At 53.5% G+C, this 16224-nt stretch overlaps 2 protein-coding genes across 5 annotated transcripts; one reads left to right on the forward strand and one right to left on the reverse strand.

Annotated features, from left to right (window-relative positions):
* The first annotated feature begins 1200 nt into the window (after positions 1-1200).
* Tigd3 (tigger transposable element derived 3) lies at positions 1201-2907 on the forward strand. Its single transcript, XM_042676391.1, has one exon. The coding sequence runs from the start codon at positions 1202-1204 to the stop codon at positions 2615-2617; it is 1416 nt and encodes a 471-aa protein (XP_042532325.1). The 5' UTR covers position 1201; the 3' UTR covers positions 2618-2907.
* Positions 2908-6375: 3468 nt separating this feature from the next.
* On the reverse strand, positions 6376-13064 carry Slc25a45 (solute carrier family 25 member 45). 4 transcript variants are annotated; one of them, XM_042676626.1, is made up of 7 exons: positions 12147-12704; positions 11055-11098; positions 10800-10871; positions 10329-10514; positions 7551-7809; positions 7317-7428; positions 6376-6669 (listed from the first exon to the last, which is right to left on the reverse strand). In XM_042676626.1, exons 1-7 carry the CDS (start codon positions 12181-12183, stop codon positions 6555-6557), a joined length of 825 nt encoding a protein of 274 aa, XP_042532560.1. In that variant the 5' UTR covers positions 12184-12704; the 3' UTR covers positions 6376-6554. The 4 variants fall into 4 exon arrangements, with proteins under 4 accessions (XP_042532560.1, XP_042532559.1, XP_042532561.1 ...); XM_042676625.1 differs by adding an exon at positions 12717-13064 and having other exon boundaries at positions 6577-7428; positions 12147-12296; XM_042676627.1 differs by having other exon boundaries at positions 6577-7371; positions 12147-12703.
* Between the last annotated feature and the right edge of the window lie 3160 nt (positions 13065-16224).

The raw sequence follows: 16224 nt of genomic DNA on the forward strand, positions 1-16224 counted from the left end.
GCTGATCCTGACTCCGCCTCTTTTCCCCCCACGCCAGAGGCTCCGCCTCCAGCACGCCTGAGGAACCGCCACTTTCACGGGATCCAATGAGATGTAGCAGGGGGCGGGACGAGACGCCTCTGAGAGCCAATCTGATTTATCTGGGGCGGGGCTACAGCCGGTCGAGGGCCCGCACCGCAGTCCTCCCCAGCCCGGAGCGATTCTGGCGCGGGCGGCCCGCACCGGGCCTTGCTGTGCGCGCTCTCGCGGCCCGCTGCCCGCAGCCTACCGCCCGCTGCCCGCGCGGTTCCTTGATCCGCTCCGCCCTGGGGGTCGTGGCGCCCGTCCCTCCCTGCTCTGCCATCGCCTCCCGAACAGGGATTCAGGAGCCGGGCTGGGGGCAGGGGCGGGAGCCACGGGACGAGCGCCTGAGGTGGGTGCGGAGCGGGAGGCTGGGCGGGCGGGTCGGCGCCTGGGCCCCGTCCACGGGCTTCGGGTCCCGGTGGGGCGAGGCGGGCCAGGGCGCACCGCCCGTGTCCTGGCCTGCCTGGGTCCGGGGCGCTAGGCCCTGGGTCCGGGTACCCCTTCCAAGCCCCCACCCTTCCCACTGGGGACACTCCACCCCTCTCGCTGCCCGCAGCCTCCACCCCGGTCGCCCTTTGTCGCCTGTGCACCTGCACTCTCGCCCTGCCCTCCCACTTCCCCCAGGCTGCACCCTGGCCCAGCCTGAGCCACCCCGGCCCCCAGCACCAACAGACTCCATCCTCACGGCTTTGTCGGCTGTACACCTGTTCACCTCAACTGTTCATTTGGTCCACCCCAACATTTTCATCGAAATACAGTCCAGACCATCATCCCCATCTTGTCCTGATTGTCCCCTGTACCTGCACCGCCCCCCCCCCCCCCGACCCAGGCCCAGACCCTCTCTAGCCATATTCCTTTGTTCCTTCAGCTGTCCCCTGCACTCATTCATCCTGCTGAACCCCAGCCCGCACTCCCCTCCTCCTCAGACCAGACACCCCTCGCTCTGCGCTAGCACTCCTGAGGCTCCTTTCCAGCCCTAGCCATATCCCTTGCTCTTTCAGCTGGTCCGGTATCTGGCGGCTGCCCACAGTCCAACCACTGCCCTGTCCTCACGGGCTCCACTTTCTCCCATCCCTCCTGGCTTCAGCGCCCGCGAGATCCTCTCCTCTCCTGTCCCCACAGGTGCCCTGCAGGAGCCATGGAGCTGAGTAGCAAGAAGAAACTCCATGCCTTGTCCCTAGCGGAAAAGATTCAGGTGTTGGAACTACTGGATGAATCCAAAATGTCCCAGTCGGAGGTAGCCCGGCGCTTCCAAGTCTCCCAGCCCCAAATCTCCCGCATCTGCAAGAATAAGGAGAAGCTGTTGGCAGACTGGTGTAGCGGCACTGCCAACCGAGAGCGCAAGCGCAAGCGGGAGTCCAAGTATAGCGGGATCGATGAAGCTCTGCTCTGCTGGTACCACATTGCCCGCGCCAAGGCCTGGGATGTGACGGGCCCGATGTTACTCCACAAAGCCAAGGAGTTGGCTGATATTATGGGCCAGGATTTTGTGCCCAGCATTGGCTGGCTGGTCCGCTGGAAACGCCGAAACAATGTAGGTTTCGGGGCTCGCCATGTCTTTACTCCTCCATTCCCCCCTGAACCACCTCCATTAGGCCTCACGCCCCAGGCCCAGCCACCTCTCTCCCTTAAAGACTTCTCTCCAGAGGATGTTTTTGGCTGTGCTGAAGTGCCCTTGCTTTATCGGGCAGTGCCTGGCAGAGCATTTGCGTGTGATCGGATGAAAGTACTCCTGTGTGCCAACAGCAGGGGCACAGAGAAGCGGCGAGTGTTGGTCGGTGGGCTCCAGGCTGCGCCAATGTGCTTCTTTGGGGTGAGCAGTGAGGCACTGCTTGCTTCCTACCACCCGGACCCAAGCATCCCCTGGGCAGAGTGGTTGGCACAGTTTGACCAGGACATGGGGCAGCAGGGTCGACAGGTAGCCTTGTTGTTGGCTGCCCAAGTGGTAGAGGAGTTGGCAGGCCTGCCCGGGCTCCACCACGTGAGACTCTTACCTCTGTCTGCCTCCAGCACGACACCTTCCTTGCCTGGCTCTGTGGTCTGGGCCTTTAAAGCTCATTACCGGCACCGTTTGCTGGGCAAATTGGCCGCTGTGCAGAGCAGGAGGGAAGGTACCTCGCTGCCGGAAGCTGGGGAAGGCATCACGGGGTTGGATGCGTTGCACATGGCCGCGGCAGCCTGGACCAAGGTGCCTTCTCAGCTCATTTGGAGCAGCTTCATTCAGGAAGGGTTAGCTCCAGGCAAAACGCCCCTGGCCCTGGACAAAGCTTCTGAGATGCCGCCCATTGCTGGTGGACTGAGCCAGGAGGAGTTTTCCCACTTCGTGGACTTGGAGGACGAGGAGCCAGGCCCCGGAGTATGCAAGGAGGAGACGGGCGCTGATGCTAAGGAAGGGTATAGAGAAGATGGCTTGGAGCCCCTGCCTACCAAAGCCGACGCTCTACAGGCCCTGGGCACCTTGAGGAGGTGGCTGGAGGTCAATAGCACCTCCCCAGAGCTCTTTGAGAAGTTCTATGAGTGTGAGGCCGAGGTAGAGCGGCTGTGTTGCCTGTGAGGGCCCTGGCAGGGCCCCCGCCCCTGTTTCCCATGGAAACGCCTCTCCAGACAGGGACCAGCTCTTTCCTGTGGAAATACCACCTAGGAAAGGTGTAGAAGGGAGGGAAGTTGGCACACCAAGTCTAAGCTTGGAGTCAAAGCTTTCCAAGCTTGAGAAGAAGCTCTGAAGATGGAGCCTCAGGCTAGAACTTTAGGAGAGAGGGCTGAAAGCATGGCTCAAGTGGTAGAACATCAGTCTGTGAGTGAAGCATCAGACCCTGAGTTCAAGTTCCGGTCCCGGAATTAAATAAAACAGGGAGTTCATTTGGGAAGGTGGAACTTTGGTTTTCTAGACATTGTTTCTATCCCTTAAACTTCATGTCAAAAGCAGTTCTGCTTCTGGAAATAAAGTTTTGTACTGTTTTATTTTATTTTTGTGGTACTGAGTAATCAGAACTCAGAGCCTCATGCATGCTAGGCAAGCACTCTACCACTAAGCCACATTCCCAGCCCTGGAAATAAAGTTTTAAACAGCAAAGAGACCAGGATGTGATTTTCATGACAGTAGAGGAAATCTTTCCATTCAGATTTCAAAAATTGATTTGTGTGCCTTTGGTAATGACCAGTAGAGATCCTCCTCCAGAGGAGGATCAATGGCCTGGACACTGAAGGGTGGAGGCCCCCGGGGGTCACCTTTGTCAGAAGTGATGCTGGGAGGGGCCAGTGGCTCATGCCCATAGTCCTAGCTACTCAGGAGGCTGAGTTCTGAGGATCACAGTTCAGAACCAGCCCGGGCAGGAGTCTCTGAGACTCTTTATCTCCACTAAACTATTTTTTTAAAAAAGCCAGAAGTAAAGCTGTGGCTCAAGTGGTAGAGCACTGTCCTCAAGCAAAAGAAGCCCAGGCCCTGAGCCAGCAAAAAATAAAATTATATATATAGACTAATTGACCTCAGTCCTTGTGTCCAGCAGGAGAAGAATTCAGACAAAACTTGAACATAGTAAAAGGGATAGGGAAGTTCATTAGGAAAGGAATACATTTGCAATGCTAGAAGTAGGTCATCTTGGGGGCTGAGAAGGTGGCTCAGTGGTAGAGCGCTTGCCTTGCATGCCTGAAGCCCTGGGTTCGATTCCTCAGCACCACATAAGCAAAAAGAAAAAAGCCGGAAGTGGCGCTGTGGCTCGAGTGGTAGAGCGCTAGCCTTGAGCTGAAGAGCTGAGGGACAGCGCCCAGGCCGAGTTCAGGCCCCACGACCGGACCACCCCCCCCCCCCCCCCCCCCCCCGCCAAACAAAAAGAAGTAGGTCATCTTTAGGGTAAGAATGACCTTTTATTCTTTGTAGCCCAGGATGGTTTGAAACCCCATCTTCCTGCCACAAACCCCTACTGCTGGGATTACAGGTATGTGCCACCATGCCTAGCCACCAACGATTTCTTAAGCACCCTGATATGCCAGCTAGAATTTTGACATAAGGGGAAAAAAAGAGTTCCTGCATCATGGAGTTTCTTTTTTTTTTTTTTTGGGTCCGGTCATGGGGTCTGAACTCTGGGCCTGGGCGCTGTCCCTCAGCTCTTCAGTTCAAGGCTAGCGCTCTACCACTGGAGCCACAGCGCCACTTCCGGCTTTTTCTGTTTATGTGGTGCTGAGGAATCAAACCCAGGGCCTCATGCTTGCAAGGCAAGCGCTCTACCACTGAGCCACCTTCCCAGCCCTGGAGTTTCTTATTTAAAGGACAGACAGATATGATCGGAGTCACAGAGAGGAGGAGATAACGGGAAAGCATATGCCGGCGGCTGTGCAGTGCCTGCACCTGTAGCATCAGCGCCTCCTGGGAACTTAGTGAAATGCACACCTGCTGAATCAGAAACTTATGGATGGGACTCCGCAATCTGTATTTTAGTACACCATCTTGGTGATTCTGAACCTCAGGAACCTGACCTAGACAGGTACTGAGGAAGTTCTCACTAAGGAAGCAATATAGAACTGAGACTTGAAAGGTAAATGGGAGGCATAAAAGCAACAAGAAGAGCATATGCAAACGTCCTGCGGTAGGAGAGTATCAGATACTTTGTTTGTGTTTGTTTTTGTCCATCTTGGTGCTTGAACTCAGGGCCTGGCTCTGATCCAGCTCAGATATCTTGAAGGAACTAAGAGCAGGTAAAATGCAGGGTAAGGGAAGGAGCTTGCCTTGATCCCTCAGAGTAATGGAAAGTCATTCACTAGGGTGACCTGATCAGGCTTGAGATTCAAGGAGGTAGCCCAGTGGTAGAGTGGCTGCCTAACATGTGCCAGGCATTGGGTTCAATCCTCAGCACTGCAAAAAAAAAATTGCCAGGTGCTGGTGGTTCATACCTGTCGTCCTAGTGACAGGAGGATCATGGTTCAAAGCCAACCTGGGCAGGAAAGTCCATGAGATTCTTATCTCCAGTTAACCACCAGAAAACAAGAAGTGGGGCTGTGGCTCAAAGTGGTAGTGTGCTCAAACAAATTAACTTATATTTCTATTATTTATAAGTATTCATTTATATTAAATTATATTCCTATTAAAATGAAATTATATTTCCAGATTCAGGATAGGACCCTGGTTGTGGTATTAGAATTGGAAAGGAGAGGTAAGATTCCATGAAACCTTGAGAAGGAGGATGAACACAAGTTAGGGGCTCTCATGTAAGAGGAAAGGAGAGAGAGGCGCTCTGAACATCTGGCCTGAGCCAGAGGCTGGGGTGGGGCACCTGTGACTGTCAGCCCTGTGCAGGGCTGCAGCACTAGGGGGCGCAGGGCTCGGGCTCTGGAGCTGGAACATCAGTCAGGCAGCCAGGCAAGTTGTATGACTTCGCACCTATGTGATCTAGGACAAGTTACATAATGCGTCTGAGCCGAGGTCACCTTCCTGTAAACTGATAGACTGCTCTGGGGTCGGGTCTAGGAGGAGCCCCTGGTAAGTGAGAGGGAGTCTAGGTCACCCTGAGGTGAGCTCAGGGTAATGTCAGGACATGGGGCTTGAACTCTCGGCCTGGGCGCTGTCCCTCAGCTCTTCAGCTCAAGGCGAGTGCACTACCACTTAAGCCACAGCACCACTTCCGATTTTCTGGTGGTTTATTGGAGATAAGAGTCTCACAGATTTCCTGCCCAGGCTGGCCTGGAACCATGACCCTTACATCTCAGCCTCCTGAGTAGCTAGGATTACAGGTGTGAGCCACCGTGCCTGGCTCAAGTCTCACTTAGGACCTGAGATGGGGGGGTGGGGGGAGAAGAAAAGTGCTATAGGCAGGCACTCTCAACTTCTATCTCCACCAGAGAGGACCTGGAGATGGCTCAGGCGGCAAACAGAGGTTAGGTGCTCAGCAGACAGCTGTAGTGGCTGGAGGGGGTGGGGAGGGGGCAAGGAGAAGGACCAGCAATGTACTCAGGATCTCAATAAGTGTTTATTGTAGATGTATGTCCCGTCCAGCATTGGGCTTGCGCTGAGACAATCAGATATACAACCTTGAGCACAAAGTGCTCCCAAACGAAAGGGAAAGGCAAGAAACAAGAGTGAGTCGACACAGCAACTCAGAAGCAGCAGAAGCCACACACAGCATTCCTGCTTGTCATCCTAGCTATCAGAAGGCTGAGGTCTGAGGATTGCCGTTGCAACCCAGCCCAGGCAGAAAAGTCTGAGAGATTCTTATCTCCAATTAACCAGCAAAAAGCTGGAAGTGGAGATGTGGCTCAAATGGTATAACACCAGCCTTGAGGAAAAAAAAAAAACTAAGGAAGAGTGCCTTAGCTCTGAGTTCAAGGCCTAGTACTAGTGGGGGGGGGGGGGCCACACACATGCACTCACACACAAAGCAGCCGAGGCAAGGGCTAGCATCAACGTATGCAGGTTGACCGGAGAGCCTAGGATCCCCAAAGTCAGCCCCAGTGGTCTGGAGATAATGCTCTGCCTGAGTCTCAAGGAATCATGTGAGCAGCTAGAGGGATGGTAGAGACCTTGCTTTGATTAACCAGGGGCCAAGGACACCCGGCCTGGGCCTTGTGGTACAGCTTGTTCGTTTCAGGGTCACAAAGCCACGAAGGGGAGGAAAAAAAAAACCTACGGGGAAAGACCTTGGGGGTAGGGGAGGCTCCTGAAGGTAATGGAAGAGCCTGGAAGACTCTGGATTCTGGACAGGAGGAAGACAAGGGGACTCCCCTGGAGAGGTTTGAAAGGCCAGGTGCGATGATCCAAATGCAGTCACCGGAAGTGGGAAGGGCGCAGAGGCTGTGGCCAGTGGAGTCCAGCAGCTCCATCAGAGGGGCGGTGCTTGGGCTCTTGCTTCTGGGAAGCCGAAGTGCTTGAGGTGGGAGTCTCGCTGGAGGCTCAGTGCTACCTTGGAGTGTGGGCTGGGCCTGGAGCGCTGGCTCTTCTGCAGATGACTCCCTGCCTGGCTGGACCTTGGGAGGCGCCTGGCCTGACCTTGGGAGGTGCCTGGCCTAGGAAGGGCCGAGCCACGTCTTTGACCTGCAAACAGGTTGATGGAGCTCGGCCTCCAGTTACTTAGTCAGCAGGGGTCCAGCTGCGGGGTCCCCGCCGGGCTCACTCCCATGCATGCAGCAGATACTCATAGCTGAGGAAGGTGACGGCGTTGACCGGAAAGGCCCGGGCACTGTTGATGGTCAGGCCCCGGAAGAAGACTCCTATCCCCTCCTGCCGGAAGCTGCTGCTCACGCAGTCCAGGATTCCTTTGTACTTTCGCTGCCTCAGCCCATCCATCTGCATCCGGGACTTGATCACGTCAAAGGGCGTGGCTGCAATCCAAGAGGCGATGCCGGCGAAGCCCCCAGCCACCAGCACTGTGGCTGAGCCTGGGGTAGAGCTGGGTCAAATGGGACCAGAATATTCCCCAGCCCCACCTCTTTCCCTAACCCTGCCGTACCCTTACCCCAGCCCTGCGTCCACCTCCCCACACCCTTCCCACATCACTTACTGGGGTTCTGGCCATCTGGTGTGTACTGGCGACACAGCCCCTCGTAGGTGAGGAAGTAGAGGCCCAGGGTGGGGGTGTCCCTTAGCACTAGGGCCAAGGATCCTCGGAACAGCCCGCGGGGCCCATCCTCCCGGAAGATGGTGGCTGCACAGTGCACAGGCCCCCGGTACCGTGGCTGGGGGCCGCCTGGCTGCGTCCTGGGCTCTGTCTGGTTTTGTAGACGGACTTTGATGAGATCAAAAGGAGCCAGGCAGTAGGACTGCGAGGAAAGACACACAAGGCCCCGGGTGTTGGGTAGACTGGTGGCTGCTGATGGTAACAAGAGAAGCCGGGCACTGGTGGCTCACCCTATATATCCTAGCTACTCAGGAAGCTGAGATCTGAGGATCGCGGTTCAAAGCCAGGCTTGGGCAGAAACATCCATGACACTCTTCTCTCTTAACGAGTCACACAAAAAAAGCTGGAAGTGGAGTGAGCTGTAGCAGGCTAGCCTTGAGCAAAAGAAACTCAGGGATGGGGCTGGGAGTGTGGCTTCGTGGTAGAGTGCTTGCCTAGCAGGCATGAAGCCCTGGGTTCCATTCCTCAGTACCACATACACAGAAAAAGCCGGCTCAAGTGGGAGAGTGCTAGCCTTGAGCAAAAGAAGCTTAGGAACAGTGCCAGGCCCTGAGTCAAGTCACACACACACACACACACACACACACACACACACACACACACACACACACACACACACACACACACACACACAGAGGAGAAAGAGCACAACCTTTGGTACAAAGCCCTGTCAGCACTCAGCACCTTCCTCATACCGCAGCAGCCTCTGGGTCCCCAAAGATACGCCTGATTTATTTTCCCAACAGTGAGAGAGGAGGTTTTAATTTTCAAGCACTGGAACTGAGCGAGTTTGTAACCATCAAGCAAAGACCTGAGTCTCTCCAGGTGGAGGTCATGTCACCGGCCCTGTTCTTACTACCAGGCCAGTCTCCCTCCCTGTCCTGCTGTGTGATGGTGCTGGACAGGGCTGCTCTTTCCTGCCTTTCAAGCCCCTAGCCACTGTGGTTCCAATGAAGAGACAAGTAAGTAAGATGGAAGGTCCTAGAACTCTTAACCTTTGTATTGGGCGGTGAGGACAATAGATTCAGTATAGTATTTTTTTTTATTTTTTATTTTGTCGGTCATGGGACTTGAACTCTGGGCCTGGGTGCTGTTCCTCAGCTCTTCAGCTCAAGGCAAGTGCTCTACCACTTGAGCCACAGCGCCACTTCCAGTTTTCTGGTGGTTTATTGGAGATAAGAGTCCAACGGAGTTTCCTGCCTGGACTGGCTTTGAACTCTTATCCTCAGATCTCAGCCTCCTGAGCAGCTAGGATTACAGGCGTGAGCCACCAACACCCAGCTAGATTCAGTATAGTATTATACTATAATATATTGGGTCCTAGGGGGTGAATGGGTGCTGGGGAATAAAGAGGGGGCGAGGTTTGGGTTGAGCAAGAGAAGCTACTGGAACTTAGGTGTTGGGCCCCAAGCTCATGTTGGAATGTCCCTCATGGCTTATGGGGTGTCTGTCTGTCTGTCTGTCTCCTGAGAGGCAGATGAGCTCCGTTTCTCAGCCCTTGATGGGGCTGGTGGCAGGTTCTCAGGCTTTAGAAGGGTCTCAGCAGGCAGGATTGGGGACTAGAGGTCTCCTTTGCGAGACAGGGGCTCCAACTGAGGCTCCAAGGGCTTTGGAGCATGGTGTTCTTGACAGACTTGGGTCCTTGGGTCTTGCTCTCTGCCCCCTGAAGTGTCAAGGTCGCCAGGGCAGGTGGCTCAGGCACTTAGCTGGAGTGGAGAATGGAGCAAGGCCCTGAGCCCTCTATCTCTTTAATTTTATTTATGTATTTTTGCCGGTCCTGGGGCTTGAACTCTGAACCTGGGCACTGTCTCTAAGCTTCTTTTGCTCAAGGCTACTGCTCTACTACTTGAGCTATAGTGCCACTTCCAGATTTTTTTTTTTTTTTTGAGTAGTTTATTGGAGATAAAGAGTCTCACAGAGTTTCCTGCCTGGGCTGGCTTTGAATCGTGATCCTCAGATCTCAGCTTCTTAAGTAGCTAGGATTACAGGAGTGAGCCACAGGCACCTGGCCTCTGTCCCTTTATGATCAGAGACCTCATTCAACTCAGTCCTCCTCTGGGGCCTGAAAGTCCCTCTTGGCTTCCTCCCTTCCCTCAGAAGCTCAGTACCACTGGGCAGAGAACAAAGACCAAAAGCAAAGGATGGATATGACTTAATGATTAATGATATGAATCTGTGGCCTGGGCGTGACTTAATGATTAATGATTCAAATCTGTGGCCTGGGTTTCAGGAGAAGCTGGTGACTCAAAGCTACCCCGATAGTGTAGGCAAAGGCCCAGAGCCAGTGTTTGCTGGACAAATGCCAGGACCACCATAAGACCACGAGAGTGGTTGGGCTCTGAGCTCTGTTGGGATGGTCGGTCCTTGAAGTCAAAGCTCACCATAGAGAGTAGTCTTCCTACAGCTTCCAGGCTGATAGAACCTTCCAGAGGTGGACAAATCCAGTCAGCCAATGGTGGGCACTGGCCGCACTGCCCCCTGCCCAATTCTCTCTGTCTTTGATGTCCGTGACCTGAAAGCCTGGCAAGCCAGGGTCCCCCAGCCCCCAGCTAGGCTTGCCCAGCCACAGCCACGGGTCACCAGAGAGGGCCAGGAGTGGACAGATCGGTTGGCCAGTCACTGGTGCCACCTGGTGTGCGCATGCGCAGGCGTCTCCCTCACCTGCAGGACGCCTGCCGTGCAGCCGGCGATGAAGACGTGGGTGTAATTGAGTGGCTGGCCCCGCCGCTCCTGATGGGAGGTTGCTGTGAGGGCCACGAGGACATTGCTGTACACCCCGAACAGGACAGAGTTGACCACAGCTATGCTGAACATGGGGAAACTCATTCCTTTGAAGAAGCCCAGGACCTGCGGAGTGGCACAGGGGCCGAGTGGCACAGTGGACTGGCACGATGAGGCTCCCCTGGGCTCTTCCAGCCCAGTCCTTCCATGACTGGACCCCACTCTGACCAGAGCCCCGCCCCCAGGAGGTGGGGCAAGTGAGGCTGGTAAGGCCTGCAACTCCATGTGTGGGGGCTGAGCTACCACCTGGTACCCCAAAGGACTCTACCCTTGGGTCTTGTTTCTTCCAAGAGCAGAGCCCGGCTAGCAAGAAAAGAAGCTGGTATCACCCAGCCCACAGCAGGCACCCACCGACTCATGGCGGTAAGTCTTGACCATGCAGTCCACGATGCCCTGGTACGTGCTCTGGGTCTGCAGCCGCACCTAGGCAGGAAGGACAAGGCAGGTTGGGCAGGTAGGCAGGCCAAGGCAGCCAGCTCTCCCCCACCATGGATGCCATCCAGCAGGCGCGGCAGGAGCGAGCCCCCCTCCCCTGCAAGGCAGACCTGATCTTACTCTGGACCCCTGATTTTCGTTTGGTTCCTCTGGTGCCTCTCCTAGACTCACCTTCACTGTGTCAAAGGGGTGTCCCAGGACCAGGCCCAGAGCTCCTGTGGTGACAAAGGTGCCAGTGAGTGAATGCCAGTCTGTGCCAGAGGACAAGGGGATTCAGATAGGAGGAGGCCCGCGCTTCAGGCTCGGCTCCAGCTGTCCTCCCCCACCCCCACCCCCAGACACCAGGCCTGGAAGGTGCTGTGACAAAGGACAAGACCCTGGCCTCTGCCAAGCATGCGTGAGCAGAAAACACTTGCTCGTCAGCGCTGATTAAGGAAAGCATCTCCATCATTCATTCTCCTTGCCAGCGGTGCCCCCGCCTTCCTTCAGCCAGAAGACTATGGCCTTGATTTCAGGCAGTGCTGGAAGCCCTTTCCAGAGTCCTACTGGCTCTACTCCTGGTCTTATCACTGGGGGGACCTCATCCCCAGAAGGCCCCTCTTTTTCTTCTGGGCGGCCTGCTGTCACCAGAAGCTGCCGCTGGGTACACACCCATAGTAGGCCTGCGGCCAGGAGCGCCACCCACAACCAGGTAGGGCAAAGGCCCAAAGGGGAACTTGGGTCAGCAGGTAAAGGTCAAAGGTGAACTTCCTTCTGAGTCCGTCCTGCAAGGTGGCCTGTGACAGGGGGTTTGTGGTTTGGGGTATCTTGGTGGTCAGCCAGCAAGAACTTAGAATACAGACATAGCTTCACCTGCCTGTGCCTCCTCTTTTTCCCCTCCCCAAGGAAAGATGGACGGTTGGACTATAGAAAGGTTTGTGTATCTGTCTGCAATGCTGCTGTCAGTCAAAATCAAACTCCTTTTCTCTCTCTCTCTCTCCGTCTCTCTCTGTCTCTCTCTCTCTCTCTGTCTCTCTCTCTCTCTCACCCTGTCTCCTGCTGCCATAGGATGACACAGGGAGAAGGTCCCTGCCAGAGGCAGCTATTGGACATTGCAGCCTCCCTTCTGGTTCTGGCTGGCCTCTCTCTGGAGACTCAGGACACCTGGCTCCATGGCCCTGCAGGAGCATGGTGACTTTGGCCTTTCCTCCTCCTGTCACTCATCCTCCCCAGGAAGTGATCCGCTCTTGGGAAAGATGTGCCAGAACAAGCAAAATGACTCACCAGAGATCCAACCAGCTGCAAACTCCTCCACAGGCATTGTCTGGGCTCCTGCAGGAACTAGCAGCTTGGACTCCGTAACAAGAGACTGTTTGAAAGCGTAATCCGCCCCCTCCACAGACCCGATCACTTCCCACTAATGTTTAACCACGACTGTAAGGTGAGAAGTGGCTGACTGCCCAGACTTCAGGTAACCAGGAGTGAGGCTGAGCCGACTTTGGCTTAGTGGCCCTGAGCCTGGAGGCCGTCTGTACCGTGGAGGATCTCACAGGACAGGGCGACAGCCATCGCTGGTGCCTGAGCTCCCTGCCTAGGCAGTGTTAGTGTTGCCTCAAAGCTGGGGATGACAATTGGGCCCCAGACTGGTGGGCCCCTTCAGGGCTGACTCAGTGGGTAAGGAATAAGACCCAAACTTCATTCATCCCACAGTAGAAAAGGCCCCTGGCCCGCCTTACCAGGCAGCAAGGCCATGCAGTGGCAGAGTTTGGACACCAGGGGGCAGCCTGGGCCTGCAATGGGCCCACGGCAGCCAGCACAACTCAGGAGAAAGAAACCACTCTAGCAAGAACTCACCGGGTCCTGAGGGCTGGCTGTCTGCTTCTCTCCAGAATTGTTTACAAACACAACCTCCCAAGGCCTCCTCTTTCCCCTACCCCAAGGAAGGATGTGGCTTTGAACTATAGAAAAGTTCATGTATCTGTCTGCAATGGCTCTAGGCTGCTCTCAGTCAAAATCAAAATCCTCTCTTTCTCAGTCTCTCTCTCTCTCTTTCTCTGGCTCTTTCTCTCTCTCCCTCTCTCCTTCCGCCATAGGATAATACAGGTAGAGGGCCCCTGGCAGAGGCCAGCATCTAGATACTGGACTTCACAGCCTCCAAACTGTGAGAAGGAAATGCGTTTTCTCTATGAAATTAAAAAAAAAAAATGAAGGAAAGGGAAGTCAGCTCCTTGCGAGGCTGAACTTGCAGCGTGCCACCCATTCTCCTCTGACCTCACTTCCTACTTCTTGCCCAGAAAACTCCCCGCCTCCAGGACTTTGCCCAGACTCTCTCTTCTTCCAGACACTCTCCCTTTGGGCTCCTTCAAGCTGGGGGCTCAAATGTCACCTCAGGGAGGCCTTCCTGAATCGGCTCATTTACCTCTGTACTCTGCTCTCCTGTCCAGCAGTAGACGCCCTCCTCACTTCAGCCTCTCCTTCCCTCCATTGTGCTAATCATCCACATGCTCTGTGGAGAAGTAGTTGGTTATCTGTGCACTCAAGGATGTCTGGTGGCTTTAGCCACTAAATAGTCCTGGCACCGAGTAGGCTTACCAATGAGCCTTCGAAGAATGGATGGATGGCGTTGGGAATGTGGCTTAGTGGTAGAGTGCTTACCTAGCATGCATGAAGCCCTGGGTTCAATTCCTCAGTACCACATACACAGAAAAAGCTGGAAGTGGCACTGTGCATCAAGTGGTAGAGTGCTAGCCTTGAGCACAAAGAGGCTCAGGGACAGAGCCCAGGCCCTGAGTTCAAGCCCCAGGACTGGCAAAAAAAAAAAAAAAAGAATGAATGGATGAAAAAGTCAGGAAGTAGCACCAATGGTCAGAATTGAGGCTTTCTTTCTCTCCATTACCAAAAGGCCCCAAAATGTAAAGGCTGGTGGGCCATCTGGTGCAGTCACTGAAGCCTGTAATCCTATTTGAGAGGTGCAGATCCAGGATCAAAGTTTGAAGGCCAGCCTGGGGAAAAAAGTTTGCAAGATTCCTTCTTAATTAATGGCAATGACATGCACCTGCCACCAGAAATGAAGGAAAACATAAAGGAGGATCACAGTCCAGGCATAAAATGAGACTAAAAAATAGCCAACTCTGCAGGGCACCAGTGGCTCACACCTGTACCCCTAGCTATTCAGGAGGCTGAGATCTGAGAATCACAGTTCAGAGCCAGCTGGGACAGGAAACTCTGTGAGACTCTTATCTCCAATAAACCACTGGAAAACCGGAAGTGGTGCCTTGGCTCAAGTGGTCCCCATGACTGACAAAAAAAGAAGAGTTGGGATGGAAGCCTGGTTCAAGTAATAAATGCCAGCCAACCAAGCAAGCTTAAGGCCCTGAGTTCAAACACCAGTACCAGAAAGAAAAAAAGTGGGGCGTAGGAGGAAGGAGAGCGATGGGGAGGGGTGAGATGGATGAGGATACGTTGTAAGCATGCGTGGAAATGTCAAAATGAAACACCCTTGTGCAAATACAGTATTCAAATTTTAAAAAGTGAATAATAATAATAATAATAATAGATTCCCCCAGAGTTCTGTACCCTGGCTTCTTCTCCAGTCTTCCAGCAATTCTACTAGGTTCATCTTCCTCCTGGCAGAGTACAGTGCTCCTTTTGTCACTGTCTAGCTCATAACTTCTTCACTGCCTGACAACCCCCATAACACCCCCTTCCCCCCCTCTCTGTTGGCTCTGACAGATCAAGGGCTATGCATGTGTATATACATTTTTTAATTTTAATTTTATTTTACTTGTTTGGTCCTGGGGCTTGAACTCAGGGCCTGGGCACTGTCCTTGGGCTCTTTCACTTAAGGCTAGCACTCTACCACTAGAGCCACAGTGCCACTTCCCCTTTTCTGTTGGTTTATTGGAAATAAGAGTCTCAGGGACTTTCTTGCATGGTCTGGCAGGAAACCACAATCCTCAGATCTCAGAGTCCTGAGTAGCTAGGATTACAGGCCTGAGCTACCACCTGAGCTTGACTGTAATTTTGTTTGGTGCTAGTACCAGGGCGTGAGCTGTTATCCTTAGCCTTTTTGGTCAAGGCTGCCACTCTACCACTTGAGCCACAGCTCCACTTCCAACCTTTATCTAGTTAATTGGAGATCAGAGTCTTATGGATTTTTCTGCCCACTGTGGCTTCAAACTATAATCTTCAAATCTCAATTTTCTGAATATTATGAATAGAATTAGAGATGTAAGCCACCAGCACTCAACATTACATGTGTGTGTATATTACATACATGATACTGTATTATGTTATGTGATATATTGCTATATACATTATATACATTATGTATAATGTATATACATTGTATATATACATTATGTATATAACATATATCATATAATATATACATTATATAATGCACATAATGTATATAGCAATATATAATATATGTTACATAATACACATAGTATATAATTTTTTTTTTTTTTGGTTGTGGGGCTTGAACTCTGGGCCTGAGCGTTGTCCCTCAGCTCTTCAGCTCAAGGCGAGCGCTCTACCACTTGAGCTACAGCGCCACTTCCAGTTTTCTAGTGGTTTATTGGAGATAAGAGTTTCACGGACTTTCCTGCCCAGGCTGGCTTTGAACCGCAATCCTCAGATCTCAGCCTCCTGAGTAGCTAGGATTACAGGCGTGAGCCACCGGCGCCAGGCTAGTATATAATTTTTTTTGTCATGGGGCTTGAACTCAGGGCCTGGGTATTGCTTCTGAGCTTCTTTGCTCAAGGCTACAGCTATACCACTTAAGTCATGGCTTCATTTATGGCTTTTTGGTGGTTAACTAGGGATAAGAGCCTCATAGGCTTTCCTGGCTTTGAACCACAATCCTCAGGTCCTTGCCTCCTGAGTAGCTAGAATTACAGGTATGAGCCACTGGTGCCATCTCCTGGCTTTTCTTTTTCTCCCCCCCCCCCCCCCCCACTCCTCAGTTAAACCACAATGAACACTTCCTGAGGCAGGGCCATGCGTCCCTTGGGTCTCCATTTCCTGATCTAGCACAGACCCCACAGCTAGTCAGTCCACTGTGTCTGGTGTGTCCCAGTGCTGAGAACAGGAAGGAGGCACGTGTTCCCTCGGTGCCCTTCTCTGCACTCACCCATGAGCTTTCCCGAGTCCCTGGGTCACTCTGATCTGGGGGCCACATTACTTCCCCATGGGTTCCAATGGGGCGTGGGGGTGGGGTGTGAGGGGACAGGCAAAGACACCTCAAATATTGAAGTACCCACCAGGTGCTGGTGGCTCAAGCCTGTAATCCTAGCTACTCAGGAGGCTGAGATCTGAGGATCACGGTTCAAAGCCAGCCTGGGCAGGAAAGTCAGTG

The sequence above is a fragment of the Dipodomys spectabilis genome, unplaced genomic scaffold (assembly GCF_019054845.1).
Source record: "Dipodomys spectabilis isolate Male_0828 unplaced genomic scaffold, ASM1905484v1 ptg000030l, whole genome shotgun sequence".
Taxonomy (NCBI): Eukaryota; Metazoa; Chordata; class Mammalia; order Rodentia; family Heteromyidae; genus Dipodomys; species Dipodomys spectabilis.